The 18,365-nt window shown below is 39.1% G+C and overlaps 2 protein-coding genes across 10 annotated transcripts in view; both read right to left on the bottom strand.

Moving 5' to 3' along the window:
- Positions 1-12,382, bottom strand: part of txnrd2.2 (thioredoxin reductase 2, tandem duplicate 2) — a 30,157-nt gene extending 17,775 nt beyond the window's left edge. Inside the window, exons 1-11 of the mRNA XM_049578200.1 lie at positions 12,297-12,382; positions 11,656-11,721; positions 11,500-11,556; positions 11,240-11,384; positions 10,545-10,619; positions 8,696-8,774; positions 7,273-7,335; positions 6,892-6,962; positions 3,135-3,154; positions 2,595-2,686; positions 2,324-2,498 (exon numbers count right to left, since the gene is read on the bottom strand). Coding sequence (XP_049434157.1) covers positions 2,324-2,498; positions 2,595-2,686; positions 3,135-3,154; positions 6,892-6,962; positions 7,273-7,335; positions 8,696-8,774; positions 10,545-10,619; positions 11,240-11,384; positions 11,500-11,556; positions 11,656-11,721; positions 12,297-12,372 — 919 coding nt within the window. The 5' untranslated portion in view covers positions 12,373-12,382. The remainder of the gene's footprint in view (positions 1-2,323; positions 2,499-2,594; positions 2,687-3,134; positions 3,155-6,891; positions 6,963-7,272; positions 7,336-8,695; positions 8,775-10,544; positions 10,620-11,239; positions 11,385-11,499; positions 11,557-11,655; positions 11,722-12,296) is intronic.
- A 2,560-nt stretch (positions 12,383-14,942) lies between these two features.
- The window catches only part of arvcfb (ARVCF delta catenin family member b), a 322,620-nt gene continuing 319,197 nt past the window's right edge, over positions 14,943-18,365 (bottom strand). For all 9 annotated transcript variants that reach the window (XM_049577961.1, XM_049577962.1, XM_049577967.1 and 6 more), the window contains one exon: positions 14,943-17,740. Coding sequence is in view for 1 of the 9 variants with exons in the window: in XM_049577967.1 (XP_049433924.1) it covers positions 17,735-17,740 (6 nt within the window). In the remaining 8 variants the exon portion in view is untranslated. The remainder of the gene's footprint in view (positions 17,741-18,365) is intronic.

Raw genomic sequence — 18,365 nt, 5'->3', positions numbered from 1 at the left:
GGAGATGAATAGCTGCATCAAAACTTGCAAAGTCAGGTTTGTCATAATGCTGGCATTTTAATATCTGCTATATATCTAAAAACAGATGGCTTCATATTTAAAAGGAATGTAGCTGATTAAAGGGACAGTTCACCCCCAAATCAAAAACACATATTTTTCCTCTTGGCTGTAGTGCTATTTATCTATCAAGATAATTTTGGTCTGAGTTGCAGAGTGTTAGAGATATCAGCTGTAGAGATGTCTGCCTTCTCTCCAGTATAATAGAACTGGATGGCACTCAGCTTGTGGAGCTCAAAGCGCCAAAATAATACATTTGAAAGACTCAACAGCAATGTCTTTTTCCAGAAATCATGATCTGGTTACTCAAGATCATCAACAAACCCTGTTGTCAGCAGTCAAATGTAGGAACTATTTTCTTTCTATCGGACTACACCTGCCAACAGTATCACCTGGCAGAAGGGAGAGTGCATCTACTGCTAGCTCACCTAGCACCACTCAGCTAGCTAATGTCAGCTGCGGAGGACACCACTGATGTTTATGTTTTGTCCTGCCACAAGCACTAGCCTGTCATCCATGAATAGATGTGTGGTTCCTTTTTTGTGTTGATACGGTTAGCAGGTGTAGTCTGGTAGAAAAAAAATAGTTCCTACATGAAACTGCCCACAACAAGGTGTGTGGATTATTTTGAATAACTGGATCCTGATTTCTGGAAAGAGGCATTGCTGTTTAGTTTTTCAAATGTATTTATTTAGTGTTTTGAGCACCACAAGCTGAGTGCCATCTAGTTCCATGATTGATAGACCGAAACAATCTAGACTGATGGACAGCGCTGCAGGTAAGAGTCAAAATACATATTTTGGATTTTGAGGTGAACGTTTCCTTTAAATAATTAATTCAAACTCAAACATCTGTAAGAGTTGTTTAGTCTTCTGGGGGAAGTCAAATTTAAGTCACATGTCAGAGTCATGTCTCTATTCAGTCCAGAGAAGTCTTGATCACTTCTTAAGTCAGTTGAGACAAATCAAAGTCAAGTCACAAATCTTAATGATATGAAGTCAGCTGCAAGCCTTGTGGCAATAACATATTCAAAATTTTCCTTTCAAAGCTGTGTCAATATTGTAATATTCAAGGTGTGAGGCTATGCAAGACATGCCTGACACGGTCTTATTTATTTGTCATTGGTCCTGGTTTTTAATCACACAGTCAACCAGATCGATATACTGATTCAATCAAGGATCAATGATCTTATATCATAGATGCAATAGTAAAAACATTGATCCATATTATGGAGAAAGCACATGCTGTATGTAAACAATGCCTTTATGTGATAAAACACAACATTAGGTTACGTGCCTGGATGGGCATCTTACTCTGCTAACTTCTTGCAGCAGCACAGCAACATTAGCTGCTCTGTTTCAACAATGTTCGGCTGAAAAAACATGCATGCAGGCTTAAATTCCACTGTGTTGTCTGTCACGAGTTGCAGTGACTTAAACCAATGGTGAGTAAGATTGGCAAATGTAGGCAGTTCAAAAGTGCTCAAGCAAATAATGGGTGACTAGCAAAAAACAATTGATTTGTCTATGAACCTTGACAGTTATTACTGTGCCAAAATTATTTTGTTAAATGATCTTGTTGCTTATCAAAATTTTATGGCTGTTGGGAGAGGTTTTCCTTTGGGGCTTAAAGCCAAATAGCCAGACAGTATAAGGTAAACTTTGCTGCACCTAACTGGTTACAGTTTATTATTTATGTAGTGTTTTCATCTTTTATGGCCAAAAGCAAACTAGAAAGGGGTGTCAGCTTCTTCTCTAACAGACTGTGTTAAATAGGCATATAATATTGTCTCCTATCAATCACAGGCCCCTGGATCGCATCAAATCGAAAATGTACCGTGGCAGACTTTCTAATATCTGTAAATATTATATCGTTGTCCAAAGAATCAAGATAATATTGTATTGTGATGAAACTAGTGATTCACTTCCCTAGTCAACAGTCAAGTACAGGTCAAGTCTCGAGTCCTTATATTTGTGACTTAAGTCTAACATCTATCCCAGTCTCAAGTCCAAAGCCTTGGCATCTCCTCTAGCCAAGTGTCCAGAGGCATCACAATGAGCCTTTACCACGCCATGGTGTGGTTCTCTTTTGAAACCTTAGCCCTGTCATCTCACTGTAGTGGGTGGTTGGGTAGGGGTGAAAGGTGTCTCTCGTGCATATTACTTAAATGTTCAATTCTTTGTTATCACATGGATTCAGGTTTGTCTTATTTAAAGTGAATTGACCCAAACATGTGAACCACACACAGTGACACGAACAGACTCACCAACTGCCCACAACACAGAGTCATAGGTGTCCTTGTGTTCGTTTCCTGTGAGGGTGTCAGTCCAGGTCACCTGCAGGGCTCCAGAGGAGAGTTTGTCCACTCTCTGTGGGACACACTTCCATGCAAACTTGGTCCCATATGCCTCCATGTAGTCTGTCACTAGACCTGCCATTTGCTGCATAAACCAAAAGAGAATATCCACCTTCAAACATGACAAAAAACACTATCATGATTACGGACAATAAGCAGACTTTAGTTCAGGGAGCAATACCTGATCAAACCCCCGGAGGGCGATGCTGCGAACCATCACTGTGGTGTCCAAGCCAACGCCAGTGAGAAAGCCTGCACACTCCAGAGCCACATCTGAGTAAAACCAGGTTGAGGATGACAGTATTTTTCTGGATTTGCAGGTACAGCAGCACCTGATGTGTGGCTATAACACATACACACTGGCACTGTTGCACAACAAGAAAGTAGCTTATAAAGAAGGGGGATCACAGTCATGCACTACCATGTAAACAAGAAAACTGGATTTAGAACAGTGTCACAGTGTGTTATGACAGTTCACCAAATGGCCAGAGCATGATGTATCTCTGACTGAGATCTTGTCTGAGGGGTCTCAGTACTGTAGACATGGCACCCTGAGTGTCAAATAAATGCTAAGAGTTATTCAGAAAAACAATTTCAAACTGGTCTGATGCCAGTGTGATTTTTTTTAAATTAAGTCAGTAACTTTACCATTGCCCTGCTGACTACCAGCAGACTTTATACAGTGACTTCATTTACAAGCTCTCTGGCAGACAAAGGATACAGCTGGCTCCAACCACAAGTCTGCAAAACACAAATAAAGAGAAGCCATTAGTCGAACTAATAATACAATAAAAATACATTTCAACATTTGTGCAGCGCACTTTGGCCAAATAAAATAAAGCAAGTCCAAAGTTGAAAATGTTTACTTTAAATCCCTGAATTAGAGAGGTGATGAATTACAAAACTTCACAACCTCAGAGGGAGGTGAAGACGTGTGAAGAGAATGTAGAAAACGGGGACAGTAAAAGGTATGTGTGCACTTGCAGTGCAGTATCAGGGGTATAAGTGTGTGTGTGGTCCAGGTGAATCACACTTCTAATCCAGCCCTGAGATCTGTAGTGTTGAGGAGGGCTAATTGCCAGCGTTTAGACTAATCCCTGCAGATGGGGTGTGCCATGTTCAAGGCTCAAGTCCACACATTAGCCGGCTGAGTGATGCCCGTCACCCGCATGGAAGAGGCCCTTCTCTCGCCCTTGTTTTTACCTCTCCAACCCAGACCACCTTCTCTGACAGTTCGGGCTGCCTGCGGCACATCCTGCTCTTGTCCATGCTAAAACTAACCGCTAAAAGCCCCGGTGCCCATTTTGTCTCCGTCTGCGTAATGCACAGCTGCACTTAGCACGTATTGTGAAGTGGCTTAAAGAAGATTAGGCAAAGAGCTTTAGCTTGATTCTACACTTTCATCACTGAGAAACTGTCTCTTTCCCCCTGGCCCTCCTTCCTTCACATTGTACACTGGTCTGGAGTCTGTACAGCTGCTTCATTTGTCATCTAACAGATGATGCTATAGATCCTTTACAACCTGTCTGACCCCTTTCAGCAATGGTGACATTTAGGGGGCATGCAGACAGATTTGAGAGTGACTGAACAGTCTCTCAGACTGCCTGCTTAACGGAAAAACTGATGTATATTTCTAAAGGCCACCTGCAGACGTTCCAAAAATATGGGGACATTTAAGCACCTCCCTATATAAGCAATTATATAGCCAACTTTGTAGATTTTGACAAAAAAGTAGCTTTCTTCTGAGCTGATAACTGCTCAGAAGGGAGCTCATATTATGAGCTGCACAAAAATGTAGCAACATCAAATCATTCCGTCCCACTTTGATTTTCATCTGTGTTTTAGACAAACTGCCATGTTAGATTAAAGAAAATATCACAGACATGAAACAGTCAAAACTATAAAATGTGTCTAATAAAGGGAGTCACCCTGATTGTGAGAAAAGGCGCAGCTGTCTGGTCAGTATGTGTGTTTAATTTCTCATACGACACTGGACTCCCATTTAATGTAACACATTGGTCAAGGAGTCTTGTGACAAACAGAAACATTATAAAACTCTTGAGGTTTGGCTTCTGACAGCTGAGTGGTAGGATGTGGTTGGGAGATCAAGCCAAGGCTCCACTGAACCCACAACTCCAGAGGACAGAGGTTTGCTGTTGACTGTCTGTGGCAGTCTGTTAACCTTGGGAAGTTCTTCAGAAGCCCCAACACCGATAAACACTAGATCTGGATACTCCTGTGTGTCTAGGACGTGGGAGGTTTTGCTGCAAAGGCTTGAAGTGTGTCCAACTTCAATACTTTTATCAAATGTTGCTTAGACTTCCTGAGGGCATTTCAGTTTGCCCACAGTCCCATAGGCCACACAGTCTTAGTCTTGCCAACGCTGCATGGACCTTATGACAGTGTAAGAGTGGGTTAAACCTGCCTTGAACCAGCATTTAAACATTAATTACTAAATATAAAAACGAATACATATATTTTGTCTGGTAAAGTCATGTTTGAAAAATTTAAAACCATATACAAACTCCAAAATGAACTAATTCAAGTTACATGCATGTCACCCTGGAATATTTTATATCTCTGCACTAAAAACTTGAGACACATTTCAGTGAGCCTAGTTTTTCACTCCACATTTCATGTATCTGTCAGGTTCCATTTTCTTTTAGAGCATGAGAGACAATTAACTGGCCAGTATAAGAGTTCATAAAAGGACCAATTCTAAATCCCTGTGAAATCCCATGGATCTAGTTTTTATTATGATAAAACACTTCTGGTGTTTCCTACTTTTCCGAGGCTTCCTAAAGAGTTCTGAATACAGCCAAAAAGAGACCCTGTAAATGTCTTTTTCCGTTATAATGGCTGGTAAATTATGCTTCAGACACCTGTGATACTTTGTAATAATCTGGTGAAAGATATTCCCGGGAAGTGTGGTCCTTGTCAAACATACAACACAATGCAGAGTTAGACCGACAACACAAACCCTCATTCTGCTCCATCTTATTCAAGTACTGGCCTATCCCCAGACCAGTATCACAGTCCTGCTGGCACGCGCTCACTGCTTTCTTCTGGTAGCATGATGATGGCAGCCAGCTCTGGGCTTTGGCCTGAGGGCCAAATCTGTCACTCAGGTGTGTATGTGCTCCAAGACCCATTAGACAGCCATCACTTGCCTGCAACCCCCTCCCACAGCAGCCCCGCCAGCAGAAACAGCCTCTCGGACCTCACCTGCACAGCTGACAGCTCGGCAGCATAACAACGTCTCCGGCTCTGATCAGACAGTGTGGTTTACCCTTATAGAGGAAGCTAAAGCTAATGCTAACCCATAGCTAACTCCTTTACAGCCTGCGGGGACATGGAGAACTCCCCTAACCATCACACTCTTACATCAAAGGACTTCCTGAGCTCAAGTGGTCTCTCCGAATGGATAATTCTGCTTCATATACAAAGGCGTTTTGTTGCATGGGTGAATGCTTCAGTGGTAATTGTTTAAGGATGGCACTCATGTTAATTTGTTGACTATAAATGATTTTGTATTGCCACCAAGTGGTCAAAAAGCTGAATAGCATAACATGCAACTATACATATAGTACATTAGAATACCACACATTTTAGAATTAAAATTATAGAGAAACTGATGATCCTAAAAAATATTTAAAAATGGGATCAAGTGCAGCCTTGCTAAAAAAAATTGCAAGCACTAATAACCACCCAAAACAAAAATGCATTAAAGAAATAGCAGCATTAAAAACAATTAAAAACTCAATGCCACAGATGCAGACAGTCTAGATACATATGAAGCTTAAATATCGGAATCATTATTTCCGCTTATCTGTCACCATGAGGCAAACAACAACCGCAACCCAGGTATCCCACAACCACTAGTCACGTCTGCACGTTGTGCCAAGAGGAAACATCAGGGAAAGACCAATTAACCAGGTGTTGACAGGGGCTAAATGGCTGGATTAAAGGGCTTGTTCTGTAAAGGTCAGGATGCACGCCGCTAATCTGAATCATGAGGCGAAGACAGGCTGACAGGAAGGGAGAAAAACAAACTCCGTGTCACTGATGAATGATTACAGTGCGTGACAGTGGGACGTGTCGTGTCAGCGAGCAAGGTAGTGCGGTGAGTTCGAGCGAGGTATTAATACTGCAGAGGTTAGAGGTTCTGTTTTCCTTGTAGCTCATTGTATAGACAACGACGGCATTAATCATACACATACTAAAATGTATGCATTCATGGGTGATATTATTTTGAAAGTAAAGCACCAGCAAAATATCTGAGTCCATGTTAACCAACAAATTAGAAAAATGAATGCTACTGTCATCATTGTGGCAGAGCTAAAACTGCATGCAGGCCATCATCACAGCATAAAATCAGATGCAGAGGGCACTAACTGGCTAATATTTAGCTACTAACAAAATTTAATTTAATCTAATGTGTGTGCATGTGTGTGTAGGTAGGTGGAGGGCTTCCTCACGTTTTTCCGGGTGACTTTTTCAGCCAAAAGATGTCATCACTGGTAATGCCGTGCTCCATTGCTCCTGGGACCTGTAACATAACAAGAGGTAAAACTGTGAGCACAACTATCCACCTATCAACAGCTCTATCAATAACATTAAACTCAACAGTCTGCTCACTACAACCTGCTATCTTTTGTGTGTTAAGGCTTGTACGTGTGCCATGGTGTAATGCTTCCAAACCACATTCTCCATTTCTTCAGCAGTTTTGGCGTCTCTGTCGCTGTAGGGTATCTTTCTCATTTGTTTTGTCTATCCGGTAACCAGTCAACCAAACATCACATGCTGGCAGAGAAAACAGAGAAACATGTTGGGGGAAGGATGACAGAAGTGTTACTTACATTTGTGGGGTAGTTGGGCCGTCCACCCGTGGCGATCACAATGTTCTTGGCCGTCAAGGTTGTCTGTATGAGAGAGGAGGGAAATGTGAAGCAGTAGGTTTCGTTCATATCCTTCAAAAAACAAGGAAATGTCAAATAAAAGCAAGTGGTCTCCATAGTGTCCTGCGTTCAGTTGATGATGGAGACGCTTTGAAATCACTGAAACAAGTCACAGTACTCTCTAGGTATGGAGGTGTTAAATCTGGATTTTGCACTTTGATTTATTAATTCAATAAAAAGCAAAAAGAAATATAAAACTTTTTTTCACAATAGCATATTAGGGTTATTGTGTGTAAAAAAAACTAAATAAAAATATGGAGCTGGAGTATTATCTGGGTTATGTACATGGAAAAAAACTTGAATATTCTCTGAGATTAAAATGGTATTATTATTTTTTTTTAAAGTAAAAATTTACAAAAGAAAGTGGTGCCGTTGACCAGGACATGACCATAGATCTGTAAATATATATAATAATATATATAAAATCACGGACGTAGCTACTGTGACATCACCCACTGGCCTGTGGACTGCTGTTTTAGCCTCAAGTTCAGCATTTCAGCCATCCTCATGTTGGTGTTTTGGAGCTAGAAGTGACGGAATTCGTACGAAGTGACGGAATTCGTACGAGAGGGTGGAGCTGTGGAGGAGTGATGGGTGGATCTGTAAACTGTAACAACACCTCGTAGGCAGCCTGTCACTCAAGTGGCCCTGCCCTAAAATACGTGCAACTTTAAGCTATTATTTAGTGTGAAAGGGTGAGCTATATACAAGTTCACCCCCCTTACAGTTGTCATGGATGTTGAAATTACCTATGTGTTACTAGGCTGTAAACTGTTTATTTCTGCTGTAAAGTTAGGAATTTGAACATGGGCTTCTATGGGGATTTACTTTAGTTTGAAGCCAGCCTCAAGTGGCCTGTCAATGAACTGCAGGGTGTCCTATCAATGTTGTACTATGATGCTTCCAGAAAAGGGTCTGTTCAGCTATAATGCTAACGTTTATGTACACACTATGCATTCAGCAGCTTTTCATTCATTCATTCATTCATCTTCTAACCGCTTCCGAACCGGGATCGAACCGGCAACCCTCTTGCTGTGAGGCGAGAATATCACAAATCACAATTTGCCTCACAGGGCTTTACAGCATACGACATTCCTCTGTCCTTAGGACCCTTGCAGCGGACAATGTACTAATGAGAAAAAAAAGACGATATATAAAAATATAAAAAGATATATAATCAGCTACATAAAAACACATATATAAATTATGTTTTACAAAGAAATTAATACAGTTTTCGGTATAGTAAAATACAGTCTCAATAACTGAAATTCAATTATCAGTTTGGGATTGACTGAATGTATAAATATATGGATGAGCAGCTCACCTCTTTCCCTGCTTTAGTTAGTCCTTTAACAGTGTGTTCATCCACCAGACTTCCTTTGATATTCAGATACTTCACCTTCCTGCAAAACAAACAATAAACAGCTGTTTGCTCCTGCTGGTACATTAACCTATTGTGGTCGTGCAGATCACATACAGTACCTGCTTCCCACTGTACACTTTCTACATTTCACCTTTTTAATCTGCTGAAATACAAGGTAACTCTTTCATAGTAGACTCAAAAGACACTAACAAAACCATGAACCATGGTTGCACATAGCAGAGGCTAAACCGGGCAGCATGGTACAAGGAGATCATGTCACATTTGTTGCTGGTTATGTTCTGCATCTGTTACGGTATGGCTTATTAGCAGCACAAGTACAAGGAATGCAGGTTAAATATTGAGCTATATTGATCAGTACCATAAAAACTACACAACTAAATCAGGAGTAGAGAAGGTGGTTAGGCTGCAGAGGTGGTTTCAGAAGTTTTTCTTTAAAAAACTAAATTTGAATCCATTGTAACATCATGAATTCAGCCTTGACTCCCATTTAAGAAGAAAAACATATGAGTCTAGTCTACAGGGGGAGGATGAGAGAGAAGAGCCAGCAGAATATGCATTAATAGCATTTTTTTTAATTTGTCGTTTTTAAATGAAACCATGTGGAGACTGTGTTTTGAAAAAAAAAAGACTGGAATCAACGATTGGAAGGTAATTTTATAATTAATTACATTTAATTTTAGTCAGCTTCATTTAATATAAAGAGTGAATTTCAGTTTTCAATTGAAATTAATTTGTTTGAAAATACCCTTTTCACTATATTAATTAATATGGACATTACCAATTCTAATTTGTACAATGCAAAGATTGTCTTTGTCAAAAAAAAAAAACCCTGCTATTTTAAATTGTCATGTACTAAAGTTAATTCTAGTCACAGCAGTAAAACGTTTTTGTTTTATTTTTCGTGCAAAAAAAATCTAATTTAATTATTACTGATTAAAATGGGACATTCATTTAACATTTGTGCTCATTTATCATTACATTTAATTTAAAGTAATGAATACACTTGTGTTAAATTACTGCTTTGCACTGAGGTTGACAATGCCTCTCTGCTGCTCTGAGAGCCTCTTAGGGCTAATTGTTAATCAAAGGGGATTTATATGGAATTAGTAGCATTACTAATATGCTGAGTGCAACTAAATTATCTCATTGGAGGGAAAACACTTTAGGTTAAGCTTGGGCACATTCACACAGAGGTTAACACCTGTTTGCCCTCCAGCCAGCCACTCAATCAACATGTGGTCGCTGACTGTAAATCCTTCAGCTTGTGTGCCAGCAGAAATGTACAGCCTTCAGCAACATTTCATGTCGTATAAATGAAAAGGAACTTAACAAATATATGGACGTTATTTTGTGGACATTCAGATTTAATGAAAGTTTATCATGGAAAATGAAGGGAACATTGCTACAGGGAGGGAGGAGGTGTGACATGATGAGTGGGTGAGACATGAATAAAACATCACATTTATTGTACATGGCTTTAGGGATTGATTTTAGACACCAGGTTGATACCATAGATATCAAATTAGATCATTATATAATTCAAATTGGTATTTTGCGCATATACTTATATAAATGTTATGCTTTGGGCTAAAAATTACAACATATGCAAACATAGAAAGTTAAATTCTTGGCAGGTTATAAATATTTACATTATAATGGGACACAAAAACTGTCCACTCAAACTCCTTAAGACCAGCTAAACCAGCCCTCAGATTAAAAGGCATTACTCATTTTAAACTGATTATTGAATGAAACATCATCATTAGTAGAAAACAGTCTGAATACTTACTTGTCCTGGAGCTGAACTCTGTGACCCCAGTTTAGAGACTTCACATGGTTTTGAACAGCCTCTGCCATGGTGGCCCTGGAAAACAATATAGTAATAGAAACATAAACTGCATTCACAAAAACACACAAACTGATAGAGGAAAAGGTGCAGCATGCCGTACCAGTATTCACAAGTAGCTACTTTGGGTGTGTTGGCTCACAGGCGTACTTAAATAATGGGAATCAAATATAAATAATGAGCAAACACACAATGTTAAAATTAGTATTTGCCAAATTGTAATTTTAGCAGATTATTTGGCCCATTAGAGAACAATCAAAGCACTTCACATATTAATCACAGTTCTGGTTTTGCCCTTATAATCTTTATGGCTGCTATTCTTTTGACATACTTTAAGGATAGATCCATCTGGCTGGTGAGCAGACTCATAGTCCCTTATGAATTGCATTTTGTTTTTTGGAATAAATAATCCAAAAAGTAATACATGGACAGACACAGAATATTTATGAGTCCATCATCTTAGTACCTTAACAAAGCTACAGCATCTATGCAATTACATCGAGTTTTGTCCTACTTAAATTATATCACTAGATGGTGCTGTTTGGCTACTTACAAACACATATCAATCTGTTTTATTAGTGTAGATCAGTTCCCTTAGTCTGATAAAGAACTTAAGGGAAAAGTTCTCGTTGACCTACCAGTCATGGCAGATTGGCCCTGAGATCTGCCAGCCATACTTCTTAGCATCTTTGACTGCGGTGCCAAGTAGAGCAGCCTGGTGCATGAGCTTCTTAGGAATGCAGCCAACATTAACACAAGTACCACCAAGACCCCACTTGGTACCTGTTTGGAAAAGCATTTCCAGAGGACTTAACAATGGTGTCTTTTCATCTTTTAACAAAGAAAGGTATTTTTTGGTAATCAACTGGCACAACAGGCTCAGACAGATGTATTTTACCTTTGACAGATGGCTCCACATAATCTAGAACAGCAACTTTCTGTCCCAGCTGTGCAGCTGTAATTGTGGATATGTTGTCAGCGTATTGGATAGATTTTCATGTGCAAACAAAGAGGCCCAAACATTAAAAATAATAGGTACTTAAAAAGTTCTCACCTTCTTTGGAACAGGCGAGGCCTCCTGAACCACCACCAATAACCACCAGGTCATAGTCATACTTCCCTGTGTGAGCACATAGGATGATGAAGTTGACACAGTAGAATTGAAATGGAATAGTTAACATGAAACTATTAGTGTGACCTCACATATAAAATTATTTTTGTTATATATTATCAACCTATCTCCACCTTCTCCAAACTCCACCATCCTTACATCTGGATGTGAGTCACATCGATGGATCAACACTTTAATAGCAGTTTATGAATACAGCTTTATTAAGTTGTATATTACCAAGTTATGCCAGTTTGACCACAGAAAATGGCCAAAGCGTTTACTTTGACAGCTGTTTGACCAGGTGTGGAAACAGCTGTCAATTAATGTCACCATTAAACCAAGCAGCCGAGAGAGAAGCGTTACAAAAGTCATCAGCTCATTAGCATAGACGAGGACAGCAGGTGAGTGTTATTTACACTAATTAACAGAACAGAAACTAACCAGCTGAACCAACAGTTAGTTACATCAGAGTTACATCAGAGCCGCTGGTTTAGCTGCGACCTGACAGAAACACCTCCAACTATCAACCTGAGCACATTCTACTCTTCATATGTACACTGAATATTTGATCAACACACTCTTACCTGTCAGGTTTCTTGTCAAAACATGAAAACAGTTAGTCCTTTTCCACCGGTGCCTGCCTCTACAGAGAGCGGCCATGTTGTTATTGTGAAAGGACCCCGACCGGATGTGTGGTGGCTAGGTAACTGCCTGACAGGAAAAGGGTCGTACACAACCGACTGATCAAAATTCATATTTTTCAATAGCTTATTCAATTACATGCGTACATAAATTACATATGGTCCACTCTAAATCAAACATTAAAATCGAAATAAATTTAACTAAATAATCCTAAAATTCCATCCTAATCATTTATGAAGACGATATGTCAAACATGTAGAATATCCCTGAAAAAATGTTCACTTTTGTAATACTGGCATACTCACAGTGGTGAAAAGTAACTAAGTAAATTTACTCAAGTACTTAGTAAAATTTTGAGGTACTTGTATTTGAGTATTTTCACATTCTGCTACTTTATACTTCTACTCCACTACAATTCAAAGGCAAATTTACTTTTTATTTAACAACTTTTATTTGATGTTTTTAGTCACTAGCCTACTTTAAAGATTCATATTCATAATAGTCCTACAAAATATAAAGTAAAAAAATAAGCCCTTCTTTACCAGTTGCAACATTAGAAGTGATAAACGCATTTATGCATCAGTAATAATAATTCAGTAATAGCCTATAACATATACAATTCTGGGATGGGCCATTCTGCATAATGAGTAGCCAACTTTTACTTTTGGTATTTTAGGCAGGCTATATTTTGAAAGTATGACTTTTACTTGTGACACAGGTATTGCTAGTTTGAGTTAAGTAAAATATCTTAGTATTTCTTCAACCACTGCATACTTGACATTTGCTCCACAAGGTGTATATGTAAATAATATGAAGGAACAAACACAGATTAATGGCCTATAGTTAAATGATTATATCACAGGAGAAAAAAAAACACAGGTTGAATTGATAATTTCAGTAATGGCGTCTTGTTCCAGGGCCTTGATAAGTGTGTGATCTCATGGCTTACTGGAACACTTAATATAACTGAGCCATCACTGGGGTTATTAATTCCAGTGAAGTAAAGTACAAGTAAAGTACAACTTCAAAACTGTATTTCAGCACAGTGGCCTAGTGAAGTAAATGCCCTCAGTCACTTTACCACTGTCTGAATGTCAAAAAGTTTTGTATGTGGCACATTAACAGGGGATAACGTTAATAAATATTCTCACCCATAATGGTGAACAGCAGATGCTGTCTTGAAAAGGTCACACTCCAAGTTTAGATGTGTTTGACCCATTTTGCCAAGCAGATCCTATACTTAGGCGATACACATATCTTAAAATAGGCTTGAATCCTGGTCATTTGGTTTACTGACACCACCCCACTGCCTCACTATCCTACAATCTATTGTCTAAGTAGATTACTTGACCTAGAGCCTCAACGTATGGCATAAAGGCAGATCAAAAAATGAATAAAAATTGAAAAATTAAAATAATAAAAAAAGGGGCTGGGTGCAGTGTGGTGGTTGGAATAAGTAAGAGATAATTATGCCACACTGTTGTGATTCCTCTGGGTCAAATGACTAGAGTCAGGTTTAGTGTTGAATCCATCCAAGAGGGTAATGAAGGGGGCCCAGATCTTTTTTAAGTCCTCCAATTTATCCTTCAGAGCAAATCTGATTCTTTCTAAGTGGAGAGTATTAGACAGGTCATTAAACCAGTATCAAAGTGAGGGGCTGTCTGGTGTTTTGCAGCGCTGGAGCAGAACTCTTTTTTTTACTATTAAGGCAATAGGCAATAAACCTACTTCAAGGCTTCCTTAATGTGTTCAGGGCCTCTCTTGTGCCAAGGGTGATGAGTTTGGGGTTTGTAATGTAAGACCTAACACGTTGGAAAAAATTACAAAAAATATCCTGCCAGTATTTGATCAGCTTTGCAGAGCAGGCCAAACTATGGAGCAAGGTGTCCACTGCAGAATTATGAGTATATTGAACACTGTAAAGGGTCAGTTCACTTGATTTTTAAAGACATATTTTCTCAGTTAGCTCCAGCAGTAAATGCAGATAGTTTTGGTTTACTTTGTGCAGGGTTTAAGATATTTCTGTTCCCACCCAAATACAGTGGAGATTCACTGAATTCCATTTGTGGAGGTCACACAGTTGACAAACGGAATATTAAAATTCAACATTATTTTCCAGAAACAGTGCCCTCCCCATTACTCCGGACAATCCACAGGCAACACTTTTCATAAGGACCATTTATGATTACATAAAAAGTAATTCTAGGGAGGGTTGTACTTAGCATTGTAGCCTCTCGGGGATGCAATCATGACCTTGAGTCTTACTGAAAATTAATGACATTATATCAAAAAAGACACAGAGGCGAGCAACGCATTCTTTCCAGGCATGATTTATTGAAAACACACCAAATTTATACTCTACAAACCAGTATTTTTCCGTTATGTTTAACAAGCGTAATATTTGCCTCTGGGTATTAGTAAAATTAACATGATACATTCTGTCACTGTGGCATCGCTTCTGCTCACTATGAAAGCATTAACAACTTTACTCCTCTAGGAAATCGAAACCATTATCTGAATGACTATCTTTTTCAAAGTTTATAATACAATGTAATACAAGGCAGAAACCCACCAACAGTCTACACTACGTGGGGCTGGGGGGGATGTTGGGGTGGGCTGGGGGTGCAGGATGAATGGATGAGTTGAGTTGAGTGGAGGAAAAAAGGGAGGGAGGGTGACACAGGGAGGAAAAGGGGGAGAGGTGAACAGACAGAATGGAGAGATGACAGTTGAGAGGGAGGAATAAAGTTATATAAAACACACTTATCTTTATCTACCATGGAAAAGGTTAAGGCACATGATAGGTACAAACACATCTGCTACTGAGTAGTACAGTTACTTTATTTTGACGGTCTTGATTCAGTTATATCTACACAGGTAGGTTCGTTTGATTCGATGTGTGTCCGTGTCCTGCATGTATTTTACAGCACAGTTGCTTGGCTCTTTATTTTGTAAATGTACAATGCGCTGCACATCCACAAAACCAAAACCCCCTTTTTTTTTGAATGCATGTAAATACAACACCAGATCCTTTGGTTGTGGTACTGCGAAGTGCAGTCAGGAATAGACAGTCATATGGGTCATTGTTGCAAGGGTTCAGTATTGTCCAATGAAAGCACACACTTCTGAGGACACACAAAAGGGATGCTGGGTATCGTTATTTTTTTTTTTATCCTCTGAAATTAAAATTTATACAGTAAGATTTTTTTGTAGTTTATTGATTTTTACCACAACATACATCTTTGTAAACACTGTGTAAAATATGCAAGCTTTATAAAGTCACATACGTCACAAAGAAAAATCAATGCAGGCACATGCCATTCGCCTTGATGACGCATGAGTGATACCAACATCGGATTGGATTCTCTCTCTGTCTCACTGACAGACTGAGGCTGTAGAGGAGACCCTACGCATTACCGCTGGATTTAGTGTGCAGTCTCACCAAGCAAGAGAAAAATGGCAATTTGATTTTGTATCTCTCTGCTTTTCTTCATCTCAACTGCCCGCCCTAAAACGTTGTAAAAATATATACTATATGACCGAACTTGATGTTTGGTTTTATACAGTGTGATGCATCTCTTTCATTTCCCCTTGAACATCCAGATCCTTTCGTCCACCTGCATTCTTCTCTTGCACGTGAATGAATTAGTTAATATCCAAATGACACCACAAAAAAACTGGCACTTGGAAAGAATAGAATATAAACATCTGTACAGTTTTTCTTCATGCTCACGACTGAATTATTTCTCTTTAAGATGCACCGGTGAAAGAGGGTTGGCGATAGCTTGGTCTGAATGTATTAGGAGGAAAAACTAAGAACTTTTATTAACACTGCCGTCTCCTGTCTATCCCGTTACTTCTGTCTGACCTCTGACCCCTCCAGAGTGTCTGGTTCAAAGATGCATCGGCTGCCAGACAACGCGTAATTCATCGCCTTTAGAAAGAACACTGCAGATAAACTTTTTTTTCTGTAACTTTTTGACAAATACAAAATATAAATAGGTGATCGTCGGCGTAACTCGACAATATCTGACACACATTTAAGTTACGTGGTTATTTCTTGTTTACAAACATGGTGAGCCTTTATCAAATGAGATGTGCTTTCCAAACAATGTGATATTAATATACAACTAAGAAGTCGGTAATTTTTGTTGTTTTTTTTTTCTTTCCTTCATTTTTCCATTTTTTTCCTTTTGACCCTAATATACATTTATATAAAACCCAACAAAAATAAAAAATGCTTTTAGATCTATCCTTTCAACAAGCGAACAATCGTTTGCCTCTCTTTTTCAAAAAACACAAATCATTTATAAACAAAATGCCTTATATCCTCTTTAATACACATCATTGACAAAGAGCAACCAGCCAGGAAACTCACCAAACTGCGTCGCTACACAACCTGAATGGTTACGCAAGTAACCACAGCTCCATGAAAGAGGGTCAACATGTTGACCACGATGAAACAGAAACCGTTTGTTTCCATTTCAGCTTACTTTTGCGGTGCAGTGTGAACAGAAACTCCATCTGATGAACACAATATGCCACTTTCCTTTCTCCAGACCACAACTTGCAAACTCCTCACTTAATAAATGGACATCCATCACTTGCTAACCACTTTTGATTTCAAAGCGTCTCAGTGCACTTTTTTTTTTTTTTTTTTTAAATAAACACAGTGAACCAAATGGATTGTAAGTCTATGAGAGCAGACTGCTGTGTGTACATGTTTATCCACTATGCTACAGCTCTTCTCAGGCTCGGTTTCTTTCCTTTGCCTTTCTCGTGTCCATCCCACCAATCTGAATACAAACATCCCGTGACCTTCGAACACACCAGTCCATACCTGTTCACATCAAAATACCAGTGCTTGACAACAAACTGAAAGTGAAAATTCTCCAAAACCCACAAACTTTGGGGGTTAACTTCTTCCAGATGTGAAAACTCAAATGAAAAAAAAGAGAGATCATTTTGTATTTCTTGTCCCACAGGTCTCCTTCCAACACGTTCCTTCACCATTTACTTCCTTCACCTCACTTTGTCTGCCCTTCATACGTCCAGTCCTTCATCAGCACCGGCCTCTGTCTGCTTCTTGTCACCGGTAGAGCTCAACAAGAGTCAACACTGTAAAATTCACATGATGTCCAGTGGGAATGTAGATATGAGAAAGTAGTAGGAGTAGTCACTTTTTATTCTTTTTTTCGTTTTTTTTCTGAAAAGCGTGAGGATGCTGGCTGCTGCTGGGTAGTTGCTGTTGTGATCATTATTTTTTTTAAAATCCTCTTTTCTGTACAAAGTCCAACGCCGAAGATGAGCCCCATGTGAAATGGCAGTGATGATATGAGAGATCCTCTTCTAGCTTGAGTGTTGTTGCACTGTCGTTATTTTAAGCCTGGAGCATGTGGACAAGAGAGAAAATATGAGAGGAACGACCAATACAGTTTGAATTCACAGTTAATGAAGAGTTTCAGTCCAAAAAGCCACATATCCAATGTAAAAATAACATCCATTGTAATGAATGTTAACTTCCATACTATACAGTGATTTAGAGGATAAGCTGGTATTATTCTGTTTTTTCTTACAGTCAACAGATTCTATTAAAAGTGTCTCATTAAAACAGTCGTACACACAGTGCTGTCCAACTTCTATGTATTAACATGGTACTACACTGTTTGTATGTGCAAAGTACAGCACAATTTGTTGTTATTAATTGGTATTGCTTGCAATGGCTAACCTGGCTAAAACTGGTATTCCTTATGACATCTTGGTTTTCTGACTTAATGTACTGTGACGTCAGTCCCAGCTCCAACACCTGAGGCAAATGGTGCGCAGCAATAGTGAAGCATTTAGCAGGTAAAGAGCCAGATATGCCTCTCAGGTGTCAGTGGAGACCAAAATAGAGCTGAAAGGAGACTGAATCTTGGATTTACCCTCGCAAGGTGGCCAGAAATAGGATTTCAAATCAGTATGATATAATATTACACCATGTGTTACTTCTACAGTTTGTTGCCTTGCCC

This window comes from Epinephelus fuscoguttatus, linkage group LG6, assembly GCF_011397635.1.
Source record: "Epinephelus fuscoguttatus linkage group LG6, E.fuscoguttatus.final_Chr_v1".
NCBI classification, from domain to species: Eukaryota; Metazoa; Chordata; class Actinopteri; order Perciformes; family Serranidae; genus Epinephelus; species Epinephelus fuscoguttatus.
Note: the sequence above shows the minus strand (reverse complement) of the source record. Positions and strands in the feature narration are given on the sequence as shown.